General features: G+C 36.8%; 9 protein-coding genes and 1 long non-coding RNA gene across 12 annotated transcripts; 3 read left to right on the forward strand and 7 right to left on the reverse strand.

Moving 5' to 3' along the window:
- Nucleotides 1-9: 9 nt before the first annotated feature.
- Nucleotides 10-1366, reverse strand: LOC9320361 (lamin-like protein). Its single transcript, XM_002884249.2, has 2 exons — nt 1064-1366; nt 10-683 (listed from the first exon to the last, which is right to left on the reverse strand). The coding sequence occupies exons 1-2, from the start codon at nt 1227-1229 to the stop codon at nt 328-330; spliced, it is 522 nt and encodes a 173-aa protein (XP_002884295.1). The 5' UTR covers nt 1230-1366; the 3' UTR covers nt 10-327.
- Nucleotides 1367-2138: 772 nt separating this feature from the next.
- Nucleotides 2139-4339, forward strand: LOC9320362. The gene is made up of 6 exons (XM_021032502.1): nt 2139-2479; nt 2601-2750; nt 2971-3229; nt 3303-3521; nt 3613-3755; nt 3841-4339. The coding sequence occupies exons 1-6, from the start codon at nt 2186-2188 to the stop codon at nt 4141-4143; spliced, it is 1368 nt and encodes a 455-aa protein (XP_020888161.1). The 5' UTR covers nt 2139-2185; the 3' UTR covers nt 4144-4339.
- Nucleotides 4340-4574: 235 nt separating this feature from the next.
- LOC9318270 (F-box protein At2g05970) lies at nt 4575-6073 on the forward strand. Its single transcript, XM_002882157.2, has one exon. It carries the CDS (start codon nt 4712-4714, stop codon nt 5846-5848), a length of 1137 nt encoding a protein of 378 aa, XP_002882203.1. The 5' UTR covers nt 4575-4711; the 3' UTR covers nt 5849-6073.
- Nucleotides 6074-6696: 623 nt separating this feature from the next.
- On the reverse strand, nt 6697-8485 carry LOC9318271 (membrane-anchored ubiquitin-fold protein 1). The gene is made up of 4 exons (XM_002884250.2): nt 8219-8485; nt 7534-7799; nt 7039-7203; nt 6697-6920 (listed from the first exon to the last, which is right to left on the reverse strand). Exons 2-4 carry the CDS (start codon nt 7664-7666, stop codon nt 6865-6867), a joined length of 354 nt encoding a protein of 117 aa, XP_002884296.1. The 5' UTR covers nt 7667-7799; nt 8219-8485; the 3' UTR covers nt 6697-6864.
- Nucleotides 8486-9051: 566 nt separating this feature from the next.
- LOC9320363 (probable galacturonosyltransferase 13) lies at nt 9052-12522 on the reverse strand. 2 transcript variants are annotated; one of them, XM_021032188.1, is made up of 6 exons: nt 11843-12522; nt 11333-11388; nt 11071-11229; nt 10398-10988; nt 9942-10244; nt 9052-9845 (listed from the first exon to the last, which is right to left on the reverse strand). In XM_021032188.1, exons 1-6 carry the CDS (start codon nt 12051-12053, stop codon nt 9564-9566), a joined length of 1602 nt encoding a protein of 533 aa, XP_020887847.1. In that variant the 5' UTR covers nt 12054-12522; the 3' UTR covers nt 9052-9563. The 2 variants fall into 2 exon arrangements, with proteins under 2 accessions (XP_020887847.1, XP_020887848.1); XM_021032189.1 differs by having other exon boundaries at nt 11071-11226; nt 11843-12521.
- A 911-nt stretch (nt 12523-13433) lies between these two features.
- LOC9320364 lies at nt 13434-15280 on the reverse strand. Its single transcript, XM_021032799.1, has one exon. The coding sequence runs from the start codon at nt 14674-14676 to the stop codon at nt 13654-13656; it is 1023 nt and encodes a 340-aa protein (XP_020888458.1). The 5' UTR covers nt 14677-15280; the 3' UTR covers nt 13434-13653.
- A 382-nt stretch (nt 15281-15662) lies between these two features.
- On the reverse strand, nt 15663-16907 carry LOC110230207. Of its 2 annotated transcripts, none has more exons than XR_002333335.1 (2): nt 16490-16907; nt 15663-15931 (listed from the first exon to the last, which is right to left on the reverse strand). It is a non-coding gene; the product is annotated as an uncharacterized LOC110230207 (long non-coding RNA). The 2 variants fall into 2 exon arrangements; XR_002333336.1 differs by having other exon boundaries at nt 15663-15963.
- A 557-nt stretch (nt 16908-17464) lies between these two features.
- Nucleotides 17465-18451, reverse strand: LOC9320365 (iron-sulfur cluster assembly protein 2). The gene is made up of 3 exons (XM_002884253.2): nt 18127-18451; nt 17959-18013; nt 17465-17787 (listed from the first exon to the last, which is right to left on the reverse strand). Exons 1-3 carry the CDS (start codon nt 18413-18415, stop codon nt 17640-17642), a joined length of 492 nt encoding a protein of 163 aa, XP_002884299.1. The 5' UTR covers nt 18416-18451; the 3' UTR covers nt 17465-17639.
- A 109-nt stretch (nt 18452-18560) lies between these two features.
- LOC9320366 (UDP-glucose 6-dehydrogenase 3) lies at nt 18561-20794 on the reverse strand. Its single transcript, XM_002884254.2, has 2 exons — nt 20672-20794; nt 18561-20245 (listed from the first exon to the last, which is right to left on the reverse strand). Exon 2 carries the CDS (start codon nt 20232-20234, stop codon nt 18792-18794), a length of 1443 nt encoding a protein of 480 aa, XP_002884300.1. The 5' UTR covers nt 20235-20245; nt 20672-20794; the 3' UTR covers nt 18561-18791.
- Nucleotides 20795-21384: 590 nt separating this feature from the next.
- LOC9320367 lies at nt 21385-24040 on the forward strand. The gene is made up of 8 exons (XM_021032482.1): nt 21385-22314; nt 22407-22452; nt 22544-22636; nt 22724-22843; nt 23028-23126; nt 23354-23413; nt 23488-23582; nt 23692-24040. The coding sequence occupies exons 1-8, from the start codon at nt 21527-21529 to the stop codon at nt 23828-23830; spliced, it is 1440 nt and encodes a 479-aa protein (XP_020888141.1). The 5' UTR covers nt 21385-21526; the 3' UTR covers nt 23831-24040.
- The last annotated feature ends 971 nt before the right edge of the window (nt 24041-25011 follow it).

The following is a 25011-nucleotide window of genomic DNA, read 5'->3' on the forward strand; positions in this document are numbered from 1 at the left end:
GGGTCCACATTGAAAAAGGATCTCTAACATACAAATCGAAGCCCAATACGTAGGCCCAATAAAGTTTTAAAAGATTGTTCAAACAATTAAATTACAATTTTTTATTCAACAATTGATTTTTCCCTCCAACAAAAGCAAAAGCATGAACAATCTCCAAAGACACACACACACCCCAGAGTAGAATGACTAAAAGGATCCTACCAAAAAAAAAGAATGACTAAAAGGATCCAAGAAAGAACAATACATAAAAGAGTACTACTAAAACTATAATAGAGCTTCACTTTGCAAAGATATAAATCGTTTCTCTTTAAAAGAAATCAAGACATATTACCACATCCTTAGTACCGCGTCCCCCATTGTCCCAACCGCTGCGAAAACAGCTACCGGAATAACAAACTGACTTGCAAAACCCGAGAGGGTAAAGGTTCTTGTTGCACTGTTCTTGATAGGTGCTGCAGCTGGTGGAGGAGGCGGTTTCTCAACTAAAACAGCGAGCTTCATACCGCCGTAACATCCACCACCATTACCACTAATCAGATAGTAATGCCTTGTCACATTAAGATGAACCAAGTCCCTTCCAGCTCCACGACTCCAATTAGCGATCGGGTTATTGGGATTGCAGCTTATGTAGTTGGTTTCGTTCACTTCTATGACGTTGTATTGGTTTCTCTCATACACAAAATCTGACGAGACAACATGAGAATTAAACACTATACTATAAGTCAACAAGGTTCATGATTCGAGTATCTTACTGAAAATACAATCTTCAAACTATTTAACAATTTTCAATGCTTTGAAAGAAGCAATTTTAATAAGAAAACAGAGTGTTGCACCAAAAAAAAAAAAGAAAAGAAAACAGAGCTAGTGAAGAATCAATCTAGTGGTCCTTTTTAAGACAGTCTCTGATTGTGTCCGACATAATCTGGACTACACAAAGTTCTAAAATTTCGAACGTAAGCGAAACCATTCATTTGCCAACAGATCTAAAACATCTATCGTTATAAATCCGAGAGCCTTGTGATAAGAGTATCAGTGTAAAGAGAAAGAGTTAGAGAGAGCGTACAGAGCCAATCGTCGAGGTAGAAATGTTTGTCCTGAGCCCAAATGGTATAGTTGATATTAGGATTCCAGAACTTGTTATCGCCCACCGTCCACTTCTTCGCAGCCACCTCCGTCGCCGTCAGAAAAGCAAGCACCGCCGCCGCAACCAAAACCGCAAGTCTCGCCATCGATCAGTACTCTAGAAAAAGGATGAGTCGTCGTCTTTTTCTGACTCTTTCTCTTCTGGCTCTAGAAATAGCCGATATTGATGGGTTTATCGAAGTTAAATCTGAGAGATAAAAATGTCTCTTTTTCAGGGAAAAGATCTCTCTAGATCCGTAATTCCTTCGACTAACCTTCGAATTTTTATCTTTAATTAAACCTCGAGGTTGACGAAAAGTGCAAGGTAAGCGTTATGTAATTAAGGCAATTTCGTCTGTAATATTTTCTTTTTTATTTTGGTCATATTTTCTTACCTTTTTTCCGGAAATTAATTTCCTTTTTTAGTCATCCAGTTGGTCTTAATTGCTTAATTATAAAGTCAGGATTTATTTCCTTAAAGAACATATTGAAATACAATGAATTTAAAAGTGACAACGATTCTTTTACTTTCAATAGAAATTGTGTTTATTTGATACATTTTAAAGTTGTAACTATATTATTAGCTCTTTATATTGTTGTAGCCGTTGGGGAATTTCACATTTTGAATGCCTCGTCACATATGACAAGTAGCTTTTCATGATCTATTATTATAATCCATCATAGCTTCCACGCGCAAGCTTGATTGTAACCACCGCCACAAAACTGGTAGAATCCACATAAATCAGTAATTTTGTTAAAAACATATCAATTTTTTTTTTTAGAGAAAGTTCTCTAATCTTCTACCGTTTCTTTTTAATTTGGCCAAGAATCTTTCTTAACTTGTTTTTTTCCCATATTATTTTGACTTTTTCAAAAATGATATATACGGAGTTAACATTTTGTGTCCACACAATATATGTTGTAATATCCACGTAGGATGAAGTATCCTTTTAAACCCATCCACGTGTCCAAACATCAGCTTCTAATTCCATTGTACAATAAAAAAAAAACCTTACCTGAAAAAAAAAAAAAAATCGAACTCAACTGAGAAGCGAAGAAGAAAATGGCGGCAGCGGCCATGGCCCTTCATCTCCCGAAACATTCTTTGTTTCTTCCAAAACCCAAACTTCCATTGGATAAAAACCACAACTTTCTCGGTGGTTCATTGAATTTAGGTCGACCCATGTCCTTAAACCGGGAAATTAACAGTCCGATGATGGTCTCCGCTTCTTCGACGAGCAAGACCGTCGTTACTGATGACGTAGACGCTGATCGAAGTAAACGGTTTTATATAAACTTCACTGGCTTTCCTTTTCCTCTTGGTCCTTTCCTTAACCGGCGCACCATCAGAACCGAGGTTAGCTTTTCTCCAAATTTTTCATAAGGGTTTGTTAATTTGTCATCTCTAATTTCAGAATCACAAGTTTATGAAAATCCTTCTCGATTTTCAGAAAATCTTGAAACTTGTTTGTTTGCAGGCGGTTAAAGGTTGCATATGGATGTTTGAACAAGAACAAGCTTTAGGATTTAGCAGTGTCTCCACGAATATACGAATGACTATCATCAAACTAAAATCTGGAGGTTTATGGGTTCATGCTCCTATTGCTCCTACCAAAGAGTGTATTCAGGTTCCCATTTTTACCCCACCAAATTGGATTTTGTTCTTTATGATTACTAACTACCTCCAGATTGATATATCATACTTTGTTGTCATTTCTCTACTTGCATTGATATTTGACCTCTTGGGGTTTGATAAAGTTGTTGTATTTGATAAAAAGAGAAAGCCTTTTTGGTTGAGCTTGCAGATGATTGAACTCTATTTGTTGTTTTGCTCTTTTATTGTGGCAGCTTATTAAGGAGTTGGAAGCTCCAGTTGAGTACATTGTCCTTCCAACATTTGCTTATGAGCACAAGATTTTTGTCGGTCCTTTTTCTAGAAAGTTCCCTAAGGCTCAAGTATGGGTTGCACCAAGACAATGGAGCTGGCCATTGAACTTACCACTCGAGTTTTTTGGTATATTTCGTGCTAAAATCATTAAAGACGGGGACTTATCTACGCCATGGGCTGAAGAGATTGAACAGAAAGTCCTAAGCTCCCCAGAAGTTGGTATGTTCCTTAAGTATTTCGATCTGGTTTGGTTGAAAGATTCGAAAATCATATTTTCTTATGGGGTATCCAGGAATTGGACCGTATGTCGAAGTAGCGTTCTACCATAAGCGTTCAAGAACCCTTTTAGTCACCGATGCTGTGATCTTCGTCCCGCGGAAACCGCCCTCGAGTATCAGCAACGAATCCTTGCTGGCCTCGGCTAAGAATGGACTAGCTGTGAAGATACTTAGCAAAGGAAAAGACGTACCCAATGATCCAGTGGTTGATAATCCGAACACCCGCCAAAAAGGTCAGTAGTTCTTAAAAATCAAATTCCCCTGTTATTTGATCAATCAGAAGAAGATCTTAGATCTCAGTGGCCTCTGTTTTAAAACTTGCAGGGTGGGAAAGAATGGTTCTACAAATCCTATTTCTTGGTCCCTCGAATCTCTTGGAACCAAATGCAAGCTTCGCACGAATGTCACAGAAGCTGATCGTTTCTCCCATCGTAAAGACTTTGGTCTTTAGCAAAGTTCCTGAGAAGGTTCCCTATTTCTGCATCATCTGTTTAAATCTTTGTTTTGGTTCCAAAAGGGTTTGTTTTGATTTGATCATCACTGATGATTCAGGTGAGGGATTGGATCGATGAGATAGCCCGGGACTGGAGATTTAAAAGGATAATCCCAGCTCATTTCGAAGCTCCAATAAACGCAGGAAGATCAGAGTTTCTAGCTGCGTTTGGGTTCCTAGAGGATCTTCTAGGGGAAAGATATGTAACTCGTCCTTCGCTCTCTCTTCTTTTCACTTCGCTAATGGGAAAAGCTGCGAGCTATTTTCCTCCAGACGATATGAGAACTCTCTCTTCTCTTGATCAGTTCTTAGTCTCTGTTGGGGCTGTGAAAAAGACAGTATCCGGTAGAAAACGAAGATGATGGCAAAACAGAAAAAAAAAGATTCAGCCTTGTGATGAAAGATATATATAGTCAGAAACAAGTAAAAGCTTCCATGTTTTGTTTACTAAAGTTTTCTTTGGGTAAGCATTGTATACTAAGGTTTTGCAGACATTGCCTCCAACTAGAGGCGATCCATTGCATTGATGATTTAACCAAGTCTATTGCGGTGTTTGAAGACCAGGCTTACAAGACTTTACTCAAACCAAGTCTAATCAAACTACAACTAACCACCATTTATTAACCGGTATATAAGAATTGAGCTGAATCACTCAACGCCAAACAAATAACGTGCAGCTGAATCCAACAATTTCTTCTTGCTCCTTAGCTCAAATCGACCTCGAATTTTCCGTAACCAGCTGATAACCGGTTTAGTTAAGAACTAAACCAAGTGTGATAACCAGATAGAGGATATCAGAACCAATTTCAACAAGAGTTTTTATATTTGACGTCTTCATTTTAGATAATTACAACAACAAGAAGAAAAAAAATCATCTCATCTATATAGCGCTTAGGGTTTCATTATCGAGATCTGATATTTGTTTTAGCAATGGGACCGAGGAAAAAAAAAGCAAATCGCCGGAGACAAGAGGAAGAAGAAGCAAACTGGTCGGCGCTATGTCCGGACTTGCTGCGATGTGTTTTCAAACGATTGAGTTTCACAGCTCTTAATCGAGCTAAATCGGTATGTTCTACGTGGCACTCTGCTTCCAGAGGCTGCGTCCCTAACCAAAATCAGATTCCATGGCTGATTCTCTTCCCTCACGAGGAGGAATCCAACAAAAACAGTAGTAGTTGTGTGTTGTTCGTTCCGGAGGATCAAGACAAAGTTTACACAAGTAAAGATCTTGGTGTTGACTTTTCCCAGAGTCGTTGTCTGACGACTTGTGGTAGCTGGCTCTTGTTGTTGAATCGTCGTCGGGATCTCTACATTCTCAACCCTTTAACTGGCGAGAGGATTGATCTATCCAATAACCAACATTTACCAAGTGACTTAAGATGCGACCAAGTTTGCTTTCGGATAGACAACAAAACCAAAGATTACCTAGTTGTAATGTTGCAGTACTGTAGTGTGTTTACCAAGAAAGGATATAAGAAGTGGCACGACTTTCCCCACTTGGATTGTTATGGAGATTTTGCCTACAATCAAAAGGATCAAAAGCTCTACGTTCATTATCCCAATGATATTGTCAATATTTGGGATTTATCAGGAGATAATCCACACAAAGATAGGTCTCTGTCTCTTGATCCTTTTTATATCAATCATTATGATTTCCCCTCTTTTCTTAATGATAACGAAGATGAACTTTACTGGGACAAGTTACGTGGCTTCGCGACACGCACTGCAGTCACAGTATCCGGACATGTTTTGATGGTGTCAAGTATAGTACAAGACTGCAAAACATGGTATTTTCGCATCTACAAGACAAACTTGTATGGCAACTGGGTGAAAGTCAAATCTTTGGGCAATGAAGCATTGATCTATGATATGGGTATCACTGTTGTCGCCAATGGCATCCCAGGGATCAAAAGGAACTCTATCTACTTCAGTGGCGTCGATCATGGCAGAGATGATCCACATCACATATTTGTCTACGATCTCACCACCCAAAAGATGGAACCTTTGCCACAATGCGCCTTCTCTACCATACGATTCTCTGATGCTCGTTGGTTCTTCCCGTGCTAGTCGTCTACCTGCGCAACTTCAGGACATATCGCCTCTGTTCCTTTTAATGTTTTAAGCTCGATTTGCTTTAGACTTGTTTTATTCGTTTGTTTTTTTTTGCTTTCAGTTCTAAATCTTGATGATACATTATCATTTTATTCATCTGTTGTTGAGAGTTTAGTCTCTTTGACGATAAAAAGGGGTTTCAAGTCCATTTTGTTCCCAAAGCAGAGGAACTACGAAACAGAGCTAAAATGTCTTAAGAGGAACTGACTCATTTACTACACCTTGATGTATTATCTCCTTCATTCTTGCAACAAGGAACAAGCTATAGAAGAGCTTTGATTTAAACCTTTTTATAAAAAAAAAATGGTTCAATACTCTTTAATTATGTATCTGTATTAGTAAACAATCTATACTAACCACAAGAAAGACTTTCAAGGACCAGAAATCTAACACTCTCTTGAGGTTTTGCTACTCTCTTACATGACTGAACAGACGCATTCCTTCATCTTCGGGTCATCTTTAGGCTTCTTTTCTTTTTTTTATATAAAAAAAATGGTTCAATACTCTTTTTCCTATGATGTCTTAGACACAATAATGTCTTATTCAGGAGAGGAATTTAAAGTTGATCGCAAGTTTGCTCAGAAGATCCAAACGCTCTATGGAGGAATAATTCCGCCGGAACTCTTGCACATGGCCAGCGTTTTCAGGTACGGACCTACGATGCCTCTGGCATTTGAAAGATACGCAGAAGAGATTATAACTGGAGGGGACATGGGTCGTCTTCTAAATCACATTTGTCTGGGAGTTTTTACTGGAATTTTTGAGTCAAAACATATACAACAGATGTGTACGGCTTTGGGATCTTTCATCAACAGAGAAGAGCTTTGATTTATACTTTTTTTTAATATAAAAAAAATGGTTCAATACTCTTTAATTCTGTATCTGTATTAGTAAACAATCTATACTAACCACAAGAAAGACCAAACTTAAGGACCAGAAATCTGACTCTCTCTTGAGATTTTGCTACTCTCTTACATGACTGAACAGACGCATTTGTTCATCTTCGGGTCACCTTTTGGCTTCTTTTCTGTTTCAAGCAAACAACATCTCTCTGTCAGGTCCACATCAGATTTGGATGCTAAAGTTGAGGCTGCTTGTCTCTTTGAGTATTTAGGAGCTAAAAAAACAAGAGAAGAATGTTTTACCTTTTTCCGCAACCGGAGCTTGGATGATAACGTGCATTGTGGTGACAGCGCCTGCAAGATTAGAGACAGGACTTCGGTAGTCTTTAACCGTCTTGTTGTTCTCCAATACCTTCCCTGCGCTGATCAACTTCACCTCTTTCACTGTTCTCGGTCCATTCTCCTTCTCTATCATGAGTCAAACACAACAGAACAAATTAACAACTAGTATGATCAGTACAAAGCGTTGAACACAGGTTCCTGGATAACAGAACAACTAAGCAATCACAGGAACAAGTACAACTTTAGGCATGGTGAGTAACATTCTGCCAATTGATCTACTCAAAAAAAACTTGTGAAGTTTCTTTTGCATAAGATATCCTATTGGGACATGATTCTCACAACTACCAAAATCATTGTTCCAAGAAGATTCAAGCCTTTACAATCTCAAAACACAGTGCCTTAGGAAGGATATTAAATTTAAAAGCCGTAAGGGTAAGTAAGCATAAGAAAACTGACCTCTTGGCCATTCAGAAATAACAGTTTCCTTCAAAGCCGAAACAGTTGTAGCATCAGGGAATGCTATAGGACCGATATCAGAACCATCGGTTAACCGAAACTTGATCTCTAGTTGATTATGTACTTCTGCCATCTATCCAAGAACCAAACAACCCACAGAACTTTCCTTTAAACCACAAAAAATCTCAAAAGACACCACAACACTTGACAGTTTCTTTCTCGACGTATCAAATTCCACACAGGACCTTGTTTGCTCTTTAATCTATCTGCAAAGAGTCAAAAAGGAACAATTTTTTTCTTCAATAAGTGTGATTGTGAAGATGAAACAAGAAACCTGAGAATATATATATATATATATATATAATGGTTTAAAGAGATGATCTTGAAAACAGAATCTGATTATAAATGAATGAGCATGCAAAACAGCAATAACCAGAGGATTCTGAAAAGATACACAAGAATAAGAAAGATAGATTTGCATATAAATGTAAAAAGATGAGAGAAATTAAATAAGAAGAAAGAAAGAGATCTAAACATGAATGAACAAAAACACGGAATCTCCAAAAAAAGGAGGAAACTTTAAAACAAGGAATCTCCAGCCAGATTTGAGAGGAAGCCGGAAAAAGAAAAGCCCTAATTAGGTCTCTCTCTCGCAGGTGTGTGTGTGTGTGTAATCAAATCTTACTTGGTGGTGGGCTCTGTGACTGATCTGAGCCGATGAATCAAGAACACGCATCAGAGAGGAGAGAGAAGAAATACAAGAAGAAGAGATCAAGAGATCTCGTGAGTGTTCAATGGCGGTCAAAGTTTCCATTTTTCTCTCATTTTCTTCCCATTTATGCGCCTTTCAATTTCCCCTTCTCTCTCGATTCCTTATTCTTGTTTCGTAAAATTTGATATTGAAATCACTTGGAAACAACGCACTACTTACTTAATCCAGAAAGAAATTTTTTTTTTTTTTTTGTTCCAAGAAAGTCTTTATTTTAATAGTTAGTTAGTTCCTTTGCATGTATAAAGCTTTTGCTTCTTTGTGGGACAAATCACTGCAATTAAACTAAAAAGATTACCTTTTTCATGACATCTATATCATTTTCATTTTTTCTATTAAGTATACAATAAATTTTAATTTATCCATTAATTAATTAGTCACCAAGTTTACTAATAATTGGAACTTCTTTTATTATTGTTTTGGTCAAATGGTAAGTTTTTTATATGTTCCATTTTATGACAGAAAAAAAATTCAAGCCATTCCCTATAATCCCATACAATTAAACGTGATTACCATTTTCAAATTTGTAATATTCTTACAAAAGACATTAAATCAATATATTAAATTGTGAATAATATGTCATGAATCAAAATTTATTTTATTTTTATTTTTTATGCAGTACCTAATTGTGAATATATCATAATTCATATTTGCGTTAGATATCTTATCTAAAAATAACATCAAACAGAGAGAGATAGGAGGACAGGGGAGGAGATAAGCACATTGCATCTGACCAAGAATCTTCTGGATCAAGAAAAGTGTCATTGATTGATCAAATAGGGACCTTAACAATGATGAAAAAAATAAAAATTAGGGACCTTAACAAAGCAATAATGTCCATATAAAATCCCTAAAACCTAATGAAATCAAATAGTCAAAAAAAAAATGTGGAATTTTAACTGTCAAAAATCGAACCAAAAAAATATAAAAGAGTACAAGTGGAGCAAATGCAACAGTGTGTTGTTGGTCCTTGGGACTGTTGTGGTCATGACCAAAATCCAATTTCTTCTTGGGGGGTGTCCTTAAACCTTCCCTGTTCTTATAACAGATCCAAAATTGGAATCTTTACTTCAAAACCAAAAAGAATCTCAAAAAGGGTACCTTCTATTTTTACAGAAGAATGAATCTTTATTTCTCTCTCTCTCTCTCTTTTTTCTGCTGCTCTGCAACTGGTTTCATTGTCCAGCTAAAATCCGAGTAAATCTGCAGAACCCGCGAAATCTCCAGTCTGCTTCTAGATTATCTGGAAGCTTTCTGTTTGCTATTCCAAGATATGACAATTCTTTATGAAATCATTGGAGTAGTTAACATATTTCGTCCAGAAGGGTCTGAGATGCTCGAAACCTATCTCGAGCCATGGCTTTGATTGGCCATTGTAATGAATCACTGCAGCTTTCTTCGCATTGTCTAAGTTGGTGTTGCTCTGATAACCTAATCCAAGCATATGCCAAGACGAATCTATTGGCTGAACATGACCTTTAAATGCTATTAGAGCAGGAGGCAATGTCCCAAGTTTCCACATTGTTAAATTCGACTTCAGATTCTGCACATCAAATCAAAACCAGAAAGCAAAATCAGGGATTTGCCAATCTTAGAATCATAAAACTCAAAAACATTGCAGGCTTCTCTGATACTTTACCTCTTTAAGCCAAGAATGATAAGTTTCTCTGATATTTGTCTTCCTCCAAGTCCGTAGATCGAAGATATTCATTCCATAAGCCCAAGCACATTCTTCGGGATCCAAATGCTTTGCGATGAGTGGGTGAGAGAAATTGAAGTAGTTCCTAAGACGCTTTGACATAACCCATACGTCTTCTCCTCGACAAGTCTCTACAGCTCCATTAACCTTCCCGTTAAGGTCAATATCCCAAAGCGGAGATAAATCTCTCTGTATCACTATATCATCATCTAAGAACACTACCTTGTCTAAGTTCGGAAAAAGCTGTCCAAAAAAGGAAAAACAAACAAGCATTACACTCATATTCTCAATCGGAACTTTTCAATCAAAAGGATAGAAATTTTCATCCTAGAGAGTAAGCCACTTCATTTATACGAAAAAGGCAAAAAAATTAAAACTAAAAGGACTATTTTTTACCTCTGGTAGATATATTCTTAGATGGTTGAGCAAAGATATGTATTTGGGACTTCTTGATTGCAGTTTCGAAGCAAATGTTCGAGGAGTTGTTTCGCTGAGGTTTGCACCAGCGATATGATTCCCATGGTAATAATTTCTGATACTGTTATGGCTTTCCACAGCTTCGAGAACCGGAACATTCTCTCTTGTTAACCAGTCAAACTGATGAACACTTTTGACTTCAACAATCGCAGGAGCGACAGAATTGAGTGCAAACCAAGAATGCATACCCGCATAGGTTTTCTTGTCTGTGATAACATGAAAGACAATTTTCTCGGGTTTTGAAGATGATTGAACAGCAGATGAGACCACAACCGATGCAGCCAAGATATTGTCTGTAGCTAGAACAAAATGGTGGTAAGCATTGTCTGAGAGAACAGGGAGAAGCTCCGGGGAAGGAAGCTGTCTCCGGGCATGAGCATTGGAGGAATATTCATCAGTTAGTCTTAAAGAGAGACAGTGAATTCCTTTTGGAATTGAACTTGCAGCAAAGTGTTTGTTCATGAGTTCTGCAAATTTGGATTCCCTTAATTCCCTTTCAAACTTCTCTACCTGTTCAAAAAGAGTAATCAAATCAAATATAATTTCGGATAAATCTACAATTTCACATTTTATTGAAGATTAGAGGGTGTACCATAGCTCGAAGTACGAGGGCAAATGTTTTCGCATCATAGTGGTTGTTCTTCATATCCGAAACAAGTTGACTAAAAGAATCTGGAAGCTTTAAACCATCTGGAATTTCTTGAGTGCTTACTTCATTTAGAATTTTGTAAAAATCTCTAACTAGTCTCTGCTGCAACAGAACGTGTGAAAAGAAAAAAAATCCGACTTAAACATAATGATACAGAGAGATCTAGATTACAAATTTAAACATCTGAAAAGAAGCAATGACTAACCTCTGAATCATCTATCCTACCAAGAAGACGTGGTCCTAACCGCCTCCCAAAACAATCTGAAGCAAGAAAAAAAAGGTAAGAAACTTTCATGAGCTCATCATCACACAAGCATAATTAGGAAGATTGCAAAGCCAAGCATATGAACTAAAAGCGGAAAGGGAACAACTCTAAGATTCATCTCATCAGTATTTGGTTCTGATCTAGTAATACTGATACAAATCTATAATTTTTACTTCACAACAATGGAATTCTTCAAAAACTGCCATTAAACTTGAGAGTTGAACAAAATGCCGAGCTCGAAGCTTCATACTATGATACAATTGAAGCTCAACTGGTGGATACCAAACAAGAAAATTTCAAATGCCTACACTTTGTTGACTTAACAAGATACTTGTGACAATACCTAGCTCAGCTGACAACATTTAGGTGGTAGATCCGAAGCAAACAAGTGCCCATCAACAAAAGTACAATGAAACTAGAATGATTGAAGGAGAAGAAAAGAGGGGTTACCAAAGGAGGAGCACTTGTTGACACCTTCAAGGGTAACAACAGCGGTTAGGATGAAGACAAAAGGCAACAAGAAAGCGAGGATTAAGATAGTGTGGAAGAGAGTTCGGTAAGAAATGTGACGAGCTGCGACTTTGATCTTCATCAAATCAATAAACTCATTGCTGCTCGATATCGTAATGCTTCTCATGCTCGGCGATATGTGAAGCTGCATCCTTGTTCGTGCAGCCCCACTGTTGTATTGAGATCAATCGAATCGAATAAAACCCTAATTCCACCCAATCCCCAACCAAACAACATCACCTCCCTACGCGATTCCTCTTCTTCTCCGATCTCGATCTGGCTTTCTGGGTAGCTCCCAAATCCGATGATGTTAGACTCTGATTCGATCTTCTTATTCTTTGTAGCCTTCCTCTCTCAGACCGCATTTGGATTTACGACAACCAGCAAAATTCCGAATTTGAGATTCCCGCCGTCTCTTTGTAGATTGATTTAAGCAATTCGATACGAGAATCGAAACGGGTATTCCTCCGAATTCGTGTTACAGGCAGGATCAAAGACAAAGCAATGAGCTTGTCAAAGAAGAAGCAGACAAAAAAAAAGATGAGAGGAGAAGAAGAAGAAGAAAAATCAAGCCTCTTTTTTTTTTTTTCCTCAAGTGATTTCGCCGGTGGATCTAAAAACAACAACTAATGCAACACAGCCGAAAAAAAAAAAAAGTAATTAATAAAAGATCTCAAATTATAAATGGGAATCAAAATTTTAATGATAAAACCGTGTTTGGGATTGGTGTCTTGACCTTGAGTTTAGGGTTTTTGTATATTGCTAATTATAGGTTTTTTCCGACTTTCATGCCCAATCGATTAATTTTGCTCTTTTTCTTTCCCTCTTGATTATCTAATTTTGATAGAAAGTCTGAGAAAAATATATTAAAAAATACATATATAGATAGACTATAATAACGTGCAAAATTTTCAGAATTCTTATATATCTGATATATTCCTATAATAAAACTGGAAATAAAGTTTTTTCTTTTTGATCGACCTAAATATTTTCTTAACAGCTGTTTTTATATAAATGGAAATAAGTGGCCGCAAAAGAAGAAGAAAAGTATACAATTAGGAAAGTCTAATATATTATTTCAACACGTCACAAATATCTCTGAAAATTATCGTACGATTATCTTTTTGTCGTAGTCATTTAATATACGCAAGAAAAGGAATTTGTATTTAAGTTCATTTATAATGAATATTCGCCAAACTAAAGTTTGGAAAGTTTTAATTTTAATGCGAAGACGAACCGACACGATATGATACGGTCAAGACTCAACAAAAGATTTAAATTAGAAGAAACTAACCTTTTTCCAATATGATCTTTCAACTTAAATTGCAAAATCGTATCTCTGAATTTATTAACCAGTATCAAACCGGATTAAATTTAGAAACGATTTATGAGTTTTTATTTATAAGATTTGTTTATGATTGTATTGAACTCTCAAGATTTTGTTCTAATTCAAAATATAAGTAACACATTCAAAATGTAGTAACTAATAAAGGGAAAAAGATTTGAAAGAACGATTCAAAATTCTCGAGAAACAAGCAATGGACCTGTTTTTGAAGATGGTTTTTTGAGATAAAGAGTAAAACACATCTTCAAATTCTCTACGTACGAAATACAAACATGACGGGTAACAAGACAACAACGATTTTCAACACAAAATTTCGTCAAAGCCCGTACTGACCTAAACAGCCTTGAGCAAACTCTGCACTTATGCGTCAGCGTCACTGACCCATTATTAATCCCAGCTCCAGCTTCTACTGATTCTTCTCTGCATCTCTTGGTTGACTTTTGGACTTGTTTCTCATTCTATGGAACGTCTGATGACCACCAAGAGCTTGATAAGTCGAGAAAACCTTGTCACAGAGCCCACACCGATGCTCAATATTCATCTCAAATCCTGATATTGAATCTTCAAATGCAGTTTCTTGACAAACAAGTTTGTGTTCGTTATCGGTTTCTTCTCTAAGAATTCCTGCTTCTACCAGTTTCTGCTGACCAGATTCGTCTTCTTCTCTGGCCTTCTTGTCTGCCAAGTAACCCGAAAGCTCTTTCGACGTTCCAACAGATGCTCTACTAATCCCCACAGGTTTCTTCTGCTCATTACTCAAAAACCCATCTTCAAAGTCTCCATCTTTTCTCAAATTCACCACTGAATTCGAATCCAGAGCTTCACCAAAATGTTTCAGCTCATTTCTCAATAGCACATGTTCAAATTCTCTCGGATTCGAATCCAGAGCTCTACCACTAAGTTCCAAAGCATTCAAGAACTTTCCACCACTCATAGACAACAGAATCAGAGACTCAGCGACTTCTAATAATCCTCCATCATCAACAGAAACAGGAAACATTGTACACGAAGAAGAAGAAACAGAGAATCGAGAAAGAATCTTCTTGTACCTGGAAACTCTCTTCGATCTCTTTCTCCTCTGCACAACACTGAAGCTACAAAATAGACTCTTTCTCATAGATTCTTCAGAATGCGTCACTTGGCGATGATTCAACAGACATTTCTCGTAAAGAAACCCTTTCCCGCATTCTTTGCATCGAATCAAGCTCTTCTTATTCCTCCTCCTCGTACACAATCGATGATCGAGTAAAGATTTCTGGGTTTTCTTCGGGTTTTCCCTCAATCCGTAGTTGCAAGAGAGCTCTTTGTAATGATTCATAGATTCTCTGAAACCAGTCTTCTTCGTGAGATTTCTCGAAACTCGAGAGTTTCTGAGCTTCTTAGGGTGGAATTCGAAGATGGGTTTCTCAAATTCTTGATGTTCTTCCATTAGAACGAAGCTTTTTGGAAGCAGAGATGATTGTAGAAGAGGATTACGCTCATTACCCAAGAACGATGAGCGTAGAAACAGCTGAAAAAATCGATCTTTAGTCACTTTTTCCGAGAAATCGCCGGAGACAGAGCAGTAACTGTTGGGCAAGAATGATACGTAATGCTCTGAATCAATCGGGTGAAGAAAGCAAAGGAAAATTTGGGTTTTCCGTCGTTCTCTGGGAAAATGAGAAGAGAGGGAGAGAGTGAGAGCGAGCAAGAGAGGATGTGGAAACAGAGAGTCAGATCAATAAGCACTGAGAAGTGAAGGAGAAAGGGGCACTTTAGTAAATTGCTTTGCGATTGATTTTAAGAGTGAACGAGAACTTTTGTTTCAGTTAGAAGGTTCGACGTGGCAAATTGCGACTGATGTGGCAAGGCTTTTGAGCTTTTCATTACTCTCTTTAGAGCATGCACATAGTTGATACTCTATGAGTATCATTAACATTTTTTTATTATTAATTTTAATGTTTGTTTATTGTTTGAGATTTTTTATGATACTGATAATAAATTTGTTTCCAGTGGTGATACCGGTATCGGTATCATTAATATAAAAAAATTATTTGCAAAATCAAAAATAAATATATAAAAACATAAGATTATAAAAGGTAATATATAGAAACATAAGATTATAAATAAATATGTAAAAACATAAGATTATAAAAATAAATATACAAAATCAATTTGTTTCCATGATGGCCTCTTCCCATTTGTTTTAATATAAATTTTGAAAAATTGAAAGTTAAGAAATTTAATTGGGATTCTTAATTTTTATCATCTCCAATGGTAGAACATCATTTGGGGTTCTTAAAAATTTAAATTTTTGAAAATTTGTGTTTTAAGTGTTTTGGCATTAAAATTTATGTGTTTTGGTTACTGAAACACTTGATCCAATTAATGTGTTTTGGATCTTAAAACACTTGATCAAATTTTGGGAGATGGAGGAAAAAAAAAGAATAATATGGATTCAAATCATGGTTTTGTGGTTGATGTAAATTTAAATTACATATGGAGACATATGTTTCTCCCTACAAGCTTTGAAGCTAAAACTAGTGCAAGATTCAGTTTTGATCGTGAGGCAATAAGAACAAAAACTTAATAACAGGTTCAACATCAATCTATATTGGATAGAAAGAACCATAACTAATCGTTAAAGCAGATTTGACCAAATAGCTTTTGCTACCTCTTCCTTGAGACTCGTTCTTTGATCACATCTGAATCACAAAGGAAGCCATCAACTTCAACACTATGAACATATCATATCAACACAAGAGGAAGGATCAGTTACAATGATTACAACCAATTTGTAAAAATCTCGAGTAGAAGCAGATATCTAGATTCGTTTACTTCTTAAGAAAACAGAGGAATGGATGCAAAACAGAGAGAAAAAGTATTATATTTTGGTTCCCAATTCTTTCATACTACCAATCACCATATCATCAAACCAAACCCAATTAACAAAAGCTGATCAAATTCAAAACCCAATTTCTCAATTCTACTTTGGAACATTTCAAACAAACTATAACTTGAAAGACAACAAAGGTTCACACTTTTTCTATATACGATCAAACCCAAATAACAAAAGCTGATCATATTCCTAAACCCAATTTCTCAATTTTAATTTGGAACATTTCAAACAAACCATAACTTGAAAAAACAACAAAGTTTCAAACTTTCAATATATACAATCAAACCCAAATCCGCTATTACGGCCAAAAATTCCACAATTTCGTTCCATTAAAGTAATCGATGGAACAATAACAAGAACTTACTGAAATTGGCTTCGATGTCGTCGAAAGAGAGAGAGATGTGTTCTTTCCAATCAATCGAATTTTTTGCAGAAACCAAGTGTGAAATTAGTAACAGAGATAATATAGCAATCGAAGAACGATTCATTTTGGCTGCTGAGGGGTCCCAATTACAAACATATAACACAAAACTGAGGTAAGAAACCCAGAAGCTATCTCGATTTTGTTTACCAAAATTTCAGTGAGAGAATCACAGAATTGAAGGACAACACATAAGAGATTCGTGTACAAAGCTTCATACTTTTGAATTGCAGACAGAGATTAAGCCAAACCCTTCACCCAACAGAGATTTCGCAATCGGAGAAATCAGAAAGAGAGAGAGAGAGAAACACAGGTTTTCTCGCGAATGGCCGTGAGAGGAGAGGAGAGAAGAATGGCGAAGGTGAAATTAATTAATTATTTTTTTTTTTCTCTGTTTCCAGCGTTTTCGTTGAACCAATAGTGTGCTGCCACGTCACCAGATACTCAGTATCAAAGGTATCAGTGGACTGATACGTATCAGGTCCAAATGCATGCTTTGGTCCATTAAAAAATGATTTTTGGGCTATTGATACTCAAATAAAATCACCTATGTACATGGTATTAGTTAAGGGTTTCAAGGGTTTTGATTTTTAACCACAGATTCTTAGAGATAAAGGATTCATTTTTATTTTTTATAAAGGATTCATTTTCAACCATCATTTCTTTTACACTGTAAATTTAGTATCATCACGAAGATTTTCATTTTTTTTTAGAGAAATAGAATCACTGATACAAACTACTTGTGTAAACTAGTTCTAACAGGGTAAACATTTTTGAAGTACCATGAAAAAAAAAAAAAAAAAGAGCAATAAAAATGTTCCAGTGAAAATGATATATTTGGTGACTTGATCTTATTTGTGAATGTTCAGGCCAAAGCTTGTGTCACCATAATTTTATTCTGTGAATTGCTTAGCTACGTATGTCTAATATCAGATGATTAAAATTATCAATATCACTGCAACAATTATTCCATAAGACACTGAAGAAAGAGGAATCACAATGCAGAAAAAGACATGTGAGTTGGGTCAATAGACATGCTCAGCTATTTCTATTCATCATCAGCAGAAGCACAATACGGCATATATTAGTGGAATCAGGCCTTGACGATTTCTCCTGCAGCAGCAGCATTAGCCTTTGCTTGCTTCTCCTTGTAGTCTCTGACCGCAGACTTGATAGCGTCCTCTGCAAGCATACTGCAATGTAGCTTAACGGGTGGCAAACTTATATGCTTTGCGATTTCCCTGCAAATTTAAGAATCCAAAAACAATGACTCATCCATCAAAATGTTCACCATATCACTAGATTTGAGATATTCCAAGAACTGAAACAGAGTTAGAGATAACAACCCTGACTATATATCTAAGAGACATGAATAGAAACATGCTTTTGGAAGATTGTTAAAGCGCACTTACGCGTTCTTGATGGTCAAAACTTCCTCTAAGGTTTTGCCCTTGATCCATTCAGAAGCTGAAACAAAACAAATATACAAATTAAAACCTGTTACATATCCCTGAACTGCTCTGATCATGAGCCTTTAAAACGAATAGATCAAATTTGAAAACCCTGATTCGAAGACATACCGACGGAAGAGGAGGCGATAGCAGAGCCACAGCCAAAGGTCTTGAATCGAGTGTCAATGATTTGACCTGAATCATCGACCTTAATCTGGAGGCTCATGAGGTCTCCGCAGGAAGGAGCTCCTACCAATCCAGTGCCAACGTTAGGGTCATTCCTGTTGAAGGATCCAACGTTTCTAGGGTTTTCAAAGTGGTCGATCACACTCTCGTGGTATAATCGACGCCCTAACCCTAGAGGAGACGCTCGTAACCCTAGGTAAGCCTTTCTCGACGTTTGCCTTAGCATCATCATAATCTCTCCTTCTCCTTTGCCGGAATCAAGGGCAGTTTTGATATATAAGCAATGTCGAGGGTACACGTGGACGGTGAAAATTATATAAGAAACCTTCTAATTGGAAATTAATAATGATCTTTAGTTTAACTTCCATGAAAATAAGTAATCAGAACCAGTAAAAGCTTTATATATTGAAAATGCTTGAGAAGCTTACAAATTTGATACCCAAAGTACAACGAAGTTAGCAATAATAAGCAAATCTTCTAGTCTCTTGTTCTAACCAACATAATAAGTATTGGAAAATATCTCGTCAAGAAAAAACAGAGCAAATTATTTGATATAAGCAACATAGAGAAAAACAATCCAAATCTTGAGAATTGGCAAAAACTCAAAGCTAAGCAAGAGCAGGCATGTCCTTGAGCCACTGGTCCAATGGCTTACCAATAGAGTAAACAATAAACCCTATCTTCCTCAGCTTCTCTGCATCAACAACATTTCTGCCATCGAAGACAAACGCTGGTTTCTGCATATTTTCAAAGATACGCTCATAGTCAAGCGTCTTAAACTCGTCCCACTCCGTTAACAAGCAGATTCCATGGGCATCTTTAGTGGCAGCATAGGCGTCCCAAACGACTGAGACTTGTTTCACAGTGGTTGGACTCATGGGTTGAAGGTGAATTGGATGGTCCCAGTCGAATTTGTTCATGGTTAAGTCTCTCTGGATCTGTTCTTCAGTGACTTGTGGATCATAGATGCTGATTCGAGCTTTGTCTCCTAACAAACCTTTGCAGACATCAATGGCTGGAGTCTCTCTAGTGTCTCCGGTATCTTTCTTGAAGGCGAACCCGAGGACAGCAATCTTTTTGTTGGAAACGGTGTTGAACATCGAGGACACAATGCGGTTTACAAACCGGGTTTTCTGGTAGTCATTGATCTTGATGACTTGTTTCCAGTATTCCGCTACTTCAGGGAGGCCGTTGCATTCACAGATGTAGACTAAGTTGAGGATATCTTTCTGGAAACAGGAGCCACCAAAGCCGACACTCGAATTCAAGAACTTGGGACCAATTCTAGAGTCTTTACCAACAGCATAGGAGACTTCAGAGACATTCGCACCAGTGGCTTCACAGAGAGCAGACATTGCATTGACAGATGAGATTCTTTGGGCTAAGAATGCGTTGGCAGCAAGCTTGGTGAGCTCAGCGGACCAGAGATTAGTGGTTAGGATTCTATCTTCTGGAACCCACTGAGCATAAACATCTTTCAAGGCTTTGACAGCTTTAAACCCTTCAGGTGTTTCACGACCACCGATGAGAACACGGTCAGGATAGAAAAGATCTTCAATGGCTGTTCCTTCAGCAAGGAACTCAGGGTTGGAGAGAATCTGGAACTTGATTCCTTTACTGTTGTGCATCAGAATCTTCTCGATGGCTTCAGCGGTTTTGACAGGGACAGTTGATTTCTCGACAACGATCTTGTCTGAAACCGAAACATCAGCAATCATCCGAGCTGCGCTTTCCCAGTAAGTCAAATCGGCAGCTTTACCAGCTCCAAGACCACGAGTCTTAGTCGGGGTATTGACAGAGACAAAGACGATATCAGCTTCTCTCACGTGTTTCTCAACATCAGTACTAAAGAAGAGGTTCTTGCCACGGCATTGCTTAACAACATCATCGAGGCCCGGCTCATAGATAGGAAGCTGATCACTGTTCCAAGCAGTGATCCGTGGAACAGAGATATCAACAACAGCAACTTCAACAGATGGACATTTCAAAGCAATGACAGCCATAGTTGGACCACCAACATAACCAGCTCCAATGCAGCAGATCTTCACCATTTTTTTTGCCTCTGCAATGAAATTAACCAAGAAAATTCAAAACTTTGATTTCAACATCTTAGATCCGAATCAAGAATTCGTGATCATGAACAATTCAGACCACAATTCAACGAGAGGGATCAATAAAATTGAGAATTCTATGAATCAAAATGTCAGATCTGGTTGAAACCGGTTTAAAGAGAGAGCTATAAGGATTAAGCGCTAATGAATGCAGAAATTAAGTGAATTTTTGGGGATCACTGACATAGATAGTGCATAAATTAAACCCAAATACGACTGCAATCATATCGTTTTTTGTTTTCTTCATATAAAAACACAGATGCATTCAAATCCAAATTTCTGTGAAAAGTAGAATAATCGAGAGAGATCCAAATCAACGGCAACAAACTAACGAAAATATCAGAATACGAGAGAGAGAAGCTAAATGTTGAGCGTACCTTATGGCGAGCTAAACAGTGGTGTGTGGAATTGCGGGGAAATTAATTGCAAATTGGCAATTGACGACGGTGAGCGCAGCACAAGTTTATATATATAGGTGCTGATTTTCCGGAAATGCTCTTTAAAGGTTTATTACTTTTCTTTCAGTTTTTTTTTTTTTTCTTCTTTTGCTAATTAAATTATAGTTTCAGTTAAATTTGCAATTAACTTTTTTTCATGATAATAATGGTAGGCTCACAAGATTTGGCCGTGCTACCATTTTTTATTTTTTTAGCCGCATGCTAACAAACTTTAGACGTAAATAAATTCGCCTAACAATTTATTAAATTTAATGTTGCTGTAGAATTTTTATTAATATAAGCTGTTTACGTGTTACATTGTTAGTTTAGTGAATGTGAGGTGGAGTCTGCAAAAGCAAACTTGAGATCAAAGATGCTTCAAAACCAAGCCACTTTTCTTTTCTTCTTTCTTGTTTTTCAAGTGTTTCTCAAGCTAGATACTTATAAAGTTTAATTCAACATAACCAACATGTTTGGTTTAAAAAAGAGCAATAATAAAATCCAAAACCGATGTCGTTTTGTATTATACCAATCATTCCTTATATGCTTGGGCCTGGGCCAACCCAAAATTCCAGCATTAAACCAAAATTTTGAAATTTAAGCAATTAATCCGTACTGATTACGAAAATCCAGTAAATGACTGAGCCGTTACATACATACATAGTCGAGAGCTTCCTCACAAGTCGCAACGGTCAGATTTTGCAACCCCCAATTCCCTCCTCTGCCTCTCTCTTCTTCTTCTTCTTCCTCTTCGAGAAGACAAAACCCTAATTTCTCACATTATTCTCATCGTCAATGGAATCGACGAATGCTAAACACGAGACTCTGGTGATGGAACCGATCAGTTTTCAATCCAAGGATCAAGAGATTTCGAAATTCTCCGAGAATTCTAACCCTAACGTCGTCTCACACTCGACTCCACTCGCCAAATCGTCTGCGCAGAAGAATCCGAAATCGAAGCCGGCGGTTTTCTCACCACGGAATCGGATCAGAGAGAGGAGGTTCGTGGTGGTGAAGAAGAATTCAAGGAAGGAGAAGAAGGATTCAGGGTCTGTGGATTGCAAATGTGGAGCTAAGACCAATTCCAACATGAAGAAATGTGTTTGCATTGCGTATGAAACTCTACGGGCTTCACAGGAAGAGTTCTTCAACAATCGAAGAGAATCTGAATCAGAAATTGGAGAATCCAGCCAGAATTTGGAGGATGGAGATGAACAAGTCGAAATTGGAGATTCTGATGAAATTAGGGTTTCTTCGATGAAGAGGAGAAGAGAAAAGGTATTGGAAGAAGCGAGAATGAGTCTACCTGAATTTGGTAAAGTGATGCATCTTGTTAAAGCTTTTGAGAAGCTTACTTGCTTCCCACTTTCAAAGGTAACATATAAGGAGGAAGAAGAAGATCAGATTAAGAAACCTTTGAAATGGGAATTGCCTGGAATGAGCCACCCTCCTAAGTGTCCAGAAACTGAGACTGATCAAGTCACTTGGAGTTCTTCATTTTCTCCATCTGATTTGGTCTTGACTGCTACAAATCTGGGACTAGAACAACCTCATGCCTCAGTTTCTTCATCATGGGACAATAGGTAGCCATTTTTTTTTAACTAAGATACTCAATTAGTAGATGTTGATCTTACTAATACTCGGTTCTAACTTGTCTGGTTTGGTGTTATTACAGTGTTTCAAGTCTGAACTCAAATGGTGGCCGGAGGGGCAGAAGAAATGTATGTGTATCTGATTTTGTTTATCCTCTTAGACTCTTACTGATTCCTCTCCTTGAATGGTTGATGTAGTGATACATTCTATTTATGACAGAGCTTGGATTCCTCTGCTTCAATGGGATGTAGAAGATCGAAGAAGAAGCAGATCAAAGTCACTTCTCTGAAGCCATTTAAACTCAGAACTGAGGTATAATAAACTTTGCAGGACATATTAAGTAAACATTTTCCAGATATTGTAGAATAGATTTGTGATTGTTGGTCTGTGTCTACGCAGGAACGGGGAAGAATGAAAGAAGAAGAGTTTGCAAAAAAGCTACACGAGATGACGCTGGAGAAAGAAAAAATGAGAATCCCCATAGCTCAAGGTCTTCCCTGGACAACTGATGAACCTGAGGTGAGTTTCACCCTTTGATCATTTATGGAACTGTTTGATTCTGATGTGCTCTCGGGGAAATTCACTTCAAGAATATAGAATTTGTAGCGTATCTTGATGTTTTATGGAGGAATGAAACATAAGCAGATGGTGCTAGAGTATGAAAGATTTGTTAAACACTCTAAATGTTTCTCTCTGTTTTCAGAATTTGGTTAAGCCTCATGTGAAAGATATCACAATACCAGTAGACTTGAAGCTCCATTCAGACATTCGAGCAGTAGAACGTGCAGAATTTGATTACCAGGTAAGAATTTGATTACCATCCTTGTTAGAATTTGAGACAAATCTTGCCCATAATTGAGAGTTGTGCATGTCTTAACTTTCTTCTAGTTATGACCTGAACTTGAATTTACACACACAAGCAGAGACGCAGAGTCTTAATTTTCATATATTCTAAGCTGATCCTCAGCATGCCTTCACCTTTTTTGTGGATCTTGTATGACAAAATCCAGCATTGTCTCATTGTATCAGGTTGCTGAGAAAATAAACCTAATCGAGCAATACAAAACAGAAAGAGAACGCCAACAAAAGGTAAGTAGATGAGAAGAAACTCTTTTTGCGTAATCAAGTATGAAATAAATGACAGAATAGTATGGATTCTTCAGCTAGCAGAAGAAGAAGAGATACGAAGGCTGAGGAAAGAGTTGGTCCCTAAGGCACAACCAATGCCTTACTTTGATCGACCATTCATTCCCAAAAGGTAAATAAAAACTCATGAATTCTGGTCTCTTGTTGATTGATTGATGAAACATTTTGAAGACTAGCAAAGAGATCTAAGTGTTGTTGTTTTCTTCCATTGTTGTTTAAAGGTCGAACAAGCACCCGACGATACCTCGAGATCCCAAGTTTAACATACCGCAACGCAAGAAGATAAGATGCTGCAGTACATCGTCTTGGAGTGACACTGGATCTTACATGAGCGACCTCTTGTACCAACAAGACCTCTAAAAAACCTTTGAATTCAATTTGCACATTTCTTCAATAATCTTGTTCCTTGTCCATATCATCTCTTCATAAACAACATCTTACCTTTTCCTTGAAGCAACCAATTAGTTGCAACTTACAAGATTTGGTTTCCTCGTACTTGTTCCATCTTTGTAATCATGAATCATCACAAACAAAAAAATGAAAAAAAGCAAGATATTTTCTGATGATTAATTCCAATATTCGATTACCCGGTTTAAACATGAGATTACAAGACCAATCGGATATTATTTCCAATATTTTGTTTCCCGGTTTAAACATGAGATTACAAGACAAACCCGAAATGGTGTCTAATACCCGGTTTGATTGCAACGTATTTAACTTTAATAATTCGAGTTTTAGTTAAAAATTAAAACAATTTGATTAAAAATTATTTGTAAAAAACCTTAAAACATAACTAAATGTTAAAATTAAAATACGTTAAAAACATGTTAAACTTATGATACCACAAGACTTACGAACCATCCTAAATTCGGTTGTATTTAAATTTAACGCTTAGAAATTTCAAAACATTTTTAAAATACAAAAGAAATATTTTTCAAAATCAAAACAATTTAAGACCTAAAAACATAACTAAGTGTTTTCGAACTCTGTCTTTTCTTAATTAATTGCTGAGTTTAATTAAGCGCAAAATTTATTTTAAATTTTATTGAGAATCATATTATTATTTTAAAAAATTTAAATTTTAGTGAAAATTATTATTATTAGTTAAAATCACTATTAATTTTTAAAAATGAGTTTAAGTGTTAAATCTATATTACGTGAAAACCTGCCGAACTTCGAACACCAAAGCTTACGGACCAACTAAGGAGAGGATGCCTAGGCGCTGTTAGTTTTCGATGTTTTTAAAATTGAACACTTAAACTCATTTTTAAAAAGTAATAGTGAAATTAAAATAGTTTTAGTTAAAAATTATTAATTATTTTCTTAAAGTTTAAGTTTTAAATTTGTATTAAATTTTAGTTAAAATCACTATTAATTTTTAAAAATGAGTTTAAGTGTTAAATCTATATTACGTGAAAACCTGCCGAACTTCAAACACCAAAGCTTACGGACCAACTAAGGACAGGATGCCTAAGCGGCTAAGCGTGGTTAGTTATCGACGTTTTTAAAATTGAACACTTAAACTAACTTTTAAAAAGTAA

The sequence above is a fragment of the Arabidopsis lyrata genome, assembly GCF_000004255.2.
Source record: "Arabidopsis lyrata subsp. lyrata unplaced genomic scaffold ARALYscaffold_3, whole genome shotgun sequence".
Classification (NCBI taxonomy): domain Eukaryota; kingdom Viridiplantae; phylum Streptophyta; class Magnoliopsida; order Brassicales; family Brassicaceae; genus Arabidopsis; species Arabidopsis lyrata.

Bases quoted from the DNA above. Each gene is read 5' to 3' on its own strand.
- LOC9320363 (XM_021032188.1), bottom strand. From the start codon at position 12,053: ATGCAGCTTCACATATCGCCGAGCATGAGAAGCATTACGATATCGAGC. The intron at 11,230-11,332 runs GTTAGTCATTGC...GTTCTGTTGCAG, and splicing joins GTAGGATAGATGATTCAGAG to CAGAGACTAGTTAGAGATTT. The intron at 10,989-11,070 runs GTACACCCTCTA...CTTTTTGAACAG, and splicing joins CCCTCGTACTTCGAGCTATG to GTAGAGAAGTTTGAAAGGGA.
- LOC9320361 (XM_002884249.2), bottom strand. From the start codon at position 1,229: ATGGCGAGACTTGCGGTTTTGGTTGCGGCGGCGGTGCTTGCTTTTCTG. The intron at 684-1,063 runs GTACGCTCTCTC...TTGTCTCGTCAG, and splicing joins CTACCTCGACGATTGGCTCT to ATTTTGTGTATGAGAGAAAC.
- LOC9320362 (XM_021032502.1), top strand. From the start codon at position 2,186: ATGGCGGCAGCGGCCATGGCCCTTCATCTCCCGAAACATTCTTTGTTT. The intron at 3,230-3,302 runs GTATGTTCCTTA...TGGGGTATCCAG, and splicing joins CCTAAGCTCCCCAGAAGTTG to GAATTGGACCGTATGTCGAA. The intron at 3,522-3,612 runs GTCAGTAGTTCT...TAAAACTTGCAG, and splicing joins TCCGAACACCCGCCAAAAAG to GGTGGGAAAGAATGGTTCTA.
- LOC9318271 (XM_002884250.2), bottom strand. From the start codon at position 7,666: ATGGCAGAAGTACATAATCAACTAGAGATCAAGTTTCGGTTAACCGAT. The intron at 7,204-7,533 runs GTCAGTTTTCTT...GACTCATGATAG, and splicing joins TATTTCTGAATGGCCAAGAG to AGAAGGAGAATGGACCGAGA. The intron at 6,921-7,038 runs GTAAAACATTCT...TGCTTGAAACAG, and splicing joins AGCTCCGGTTGCGGAAAAAG to AAAAGAAGCCAAAAGGTGAC.
- LOC9320366 (XM_002884254.2), bottom strand. From the start codon at position 20,234: ATGGTGAAGATCTGCTGCATTGGAGCTGGTTATGTTGGTGGTCCAACT.
- LOC9320367 (XM_021032482.1), top strand. From the start codon at position 21,527: ATGGAATCGACGAATGCTAAACACGAGACTCTGGTGATGGAACCGATC. The intron at 22,453-22,543 runs GTATGTGTATCT...TATTTATGACAG, and splicing joins GCCGGAGGGGCAGAAGAAAT to AGCTTGGATTCCTCTGCTTC. The intron at 23,127-23,353 runs GTAAGAATTTGA...TCATTGTATCAG, and splicing joins GTGCAGAATTTGATTACCAG to GTTGCTGAGAAAATAAACCT.
- LOC9320365 (XM_002884253.2), bottom strand. From the start codon at position 18,415: ATGATGATGCTAAGGCAAACGTCGAGAAAGGCTTACCTAGGGTTACGA. The intron at 18,014-18,126 runs GTATGTCTTCGA...GTTTTGTTTCAG, and splicing joins TATCGCCTCCTCTTCCGTCG to CTTCTGAATGGATCAAGGGC. The intron at 17,788-17,958 runs GTAAGTGCGCTT...TTAAATTTGCAG, and splicing joins GTTTTGACCATCAAGAACGC to GGAAATCGCAAAGCATATAA.
- LOC9318270 (XM_002882157.2), top strand. From the start codon at position 4,712: ATGGGACCGAGGAAAAAAAAAGCAAATCGCCGGAGACAAGAGGAAGAA.
- LOC9320364 (XM_021032799.1), bottom strand. From the start codon at position 14,676: ATGGAAGAACATCAAGAATTTGAGAAACCCATCTTCGAATTCCACCCT.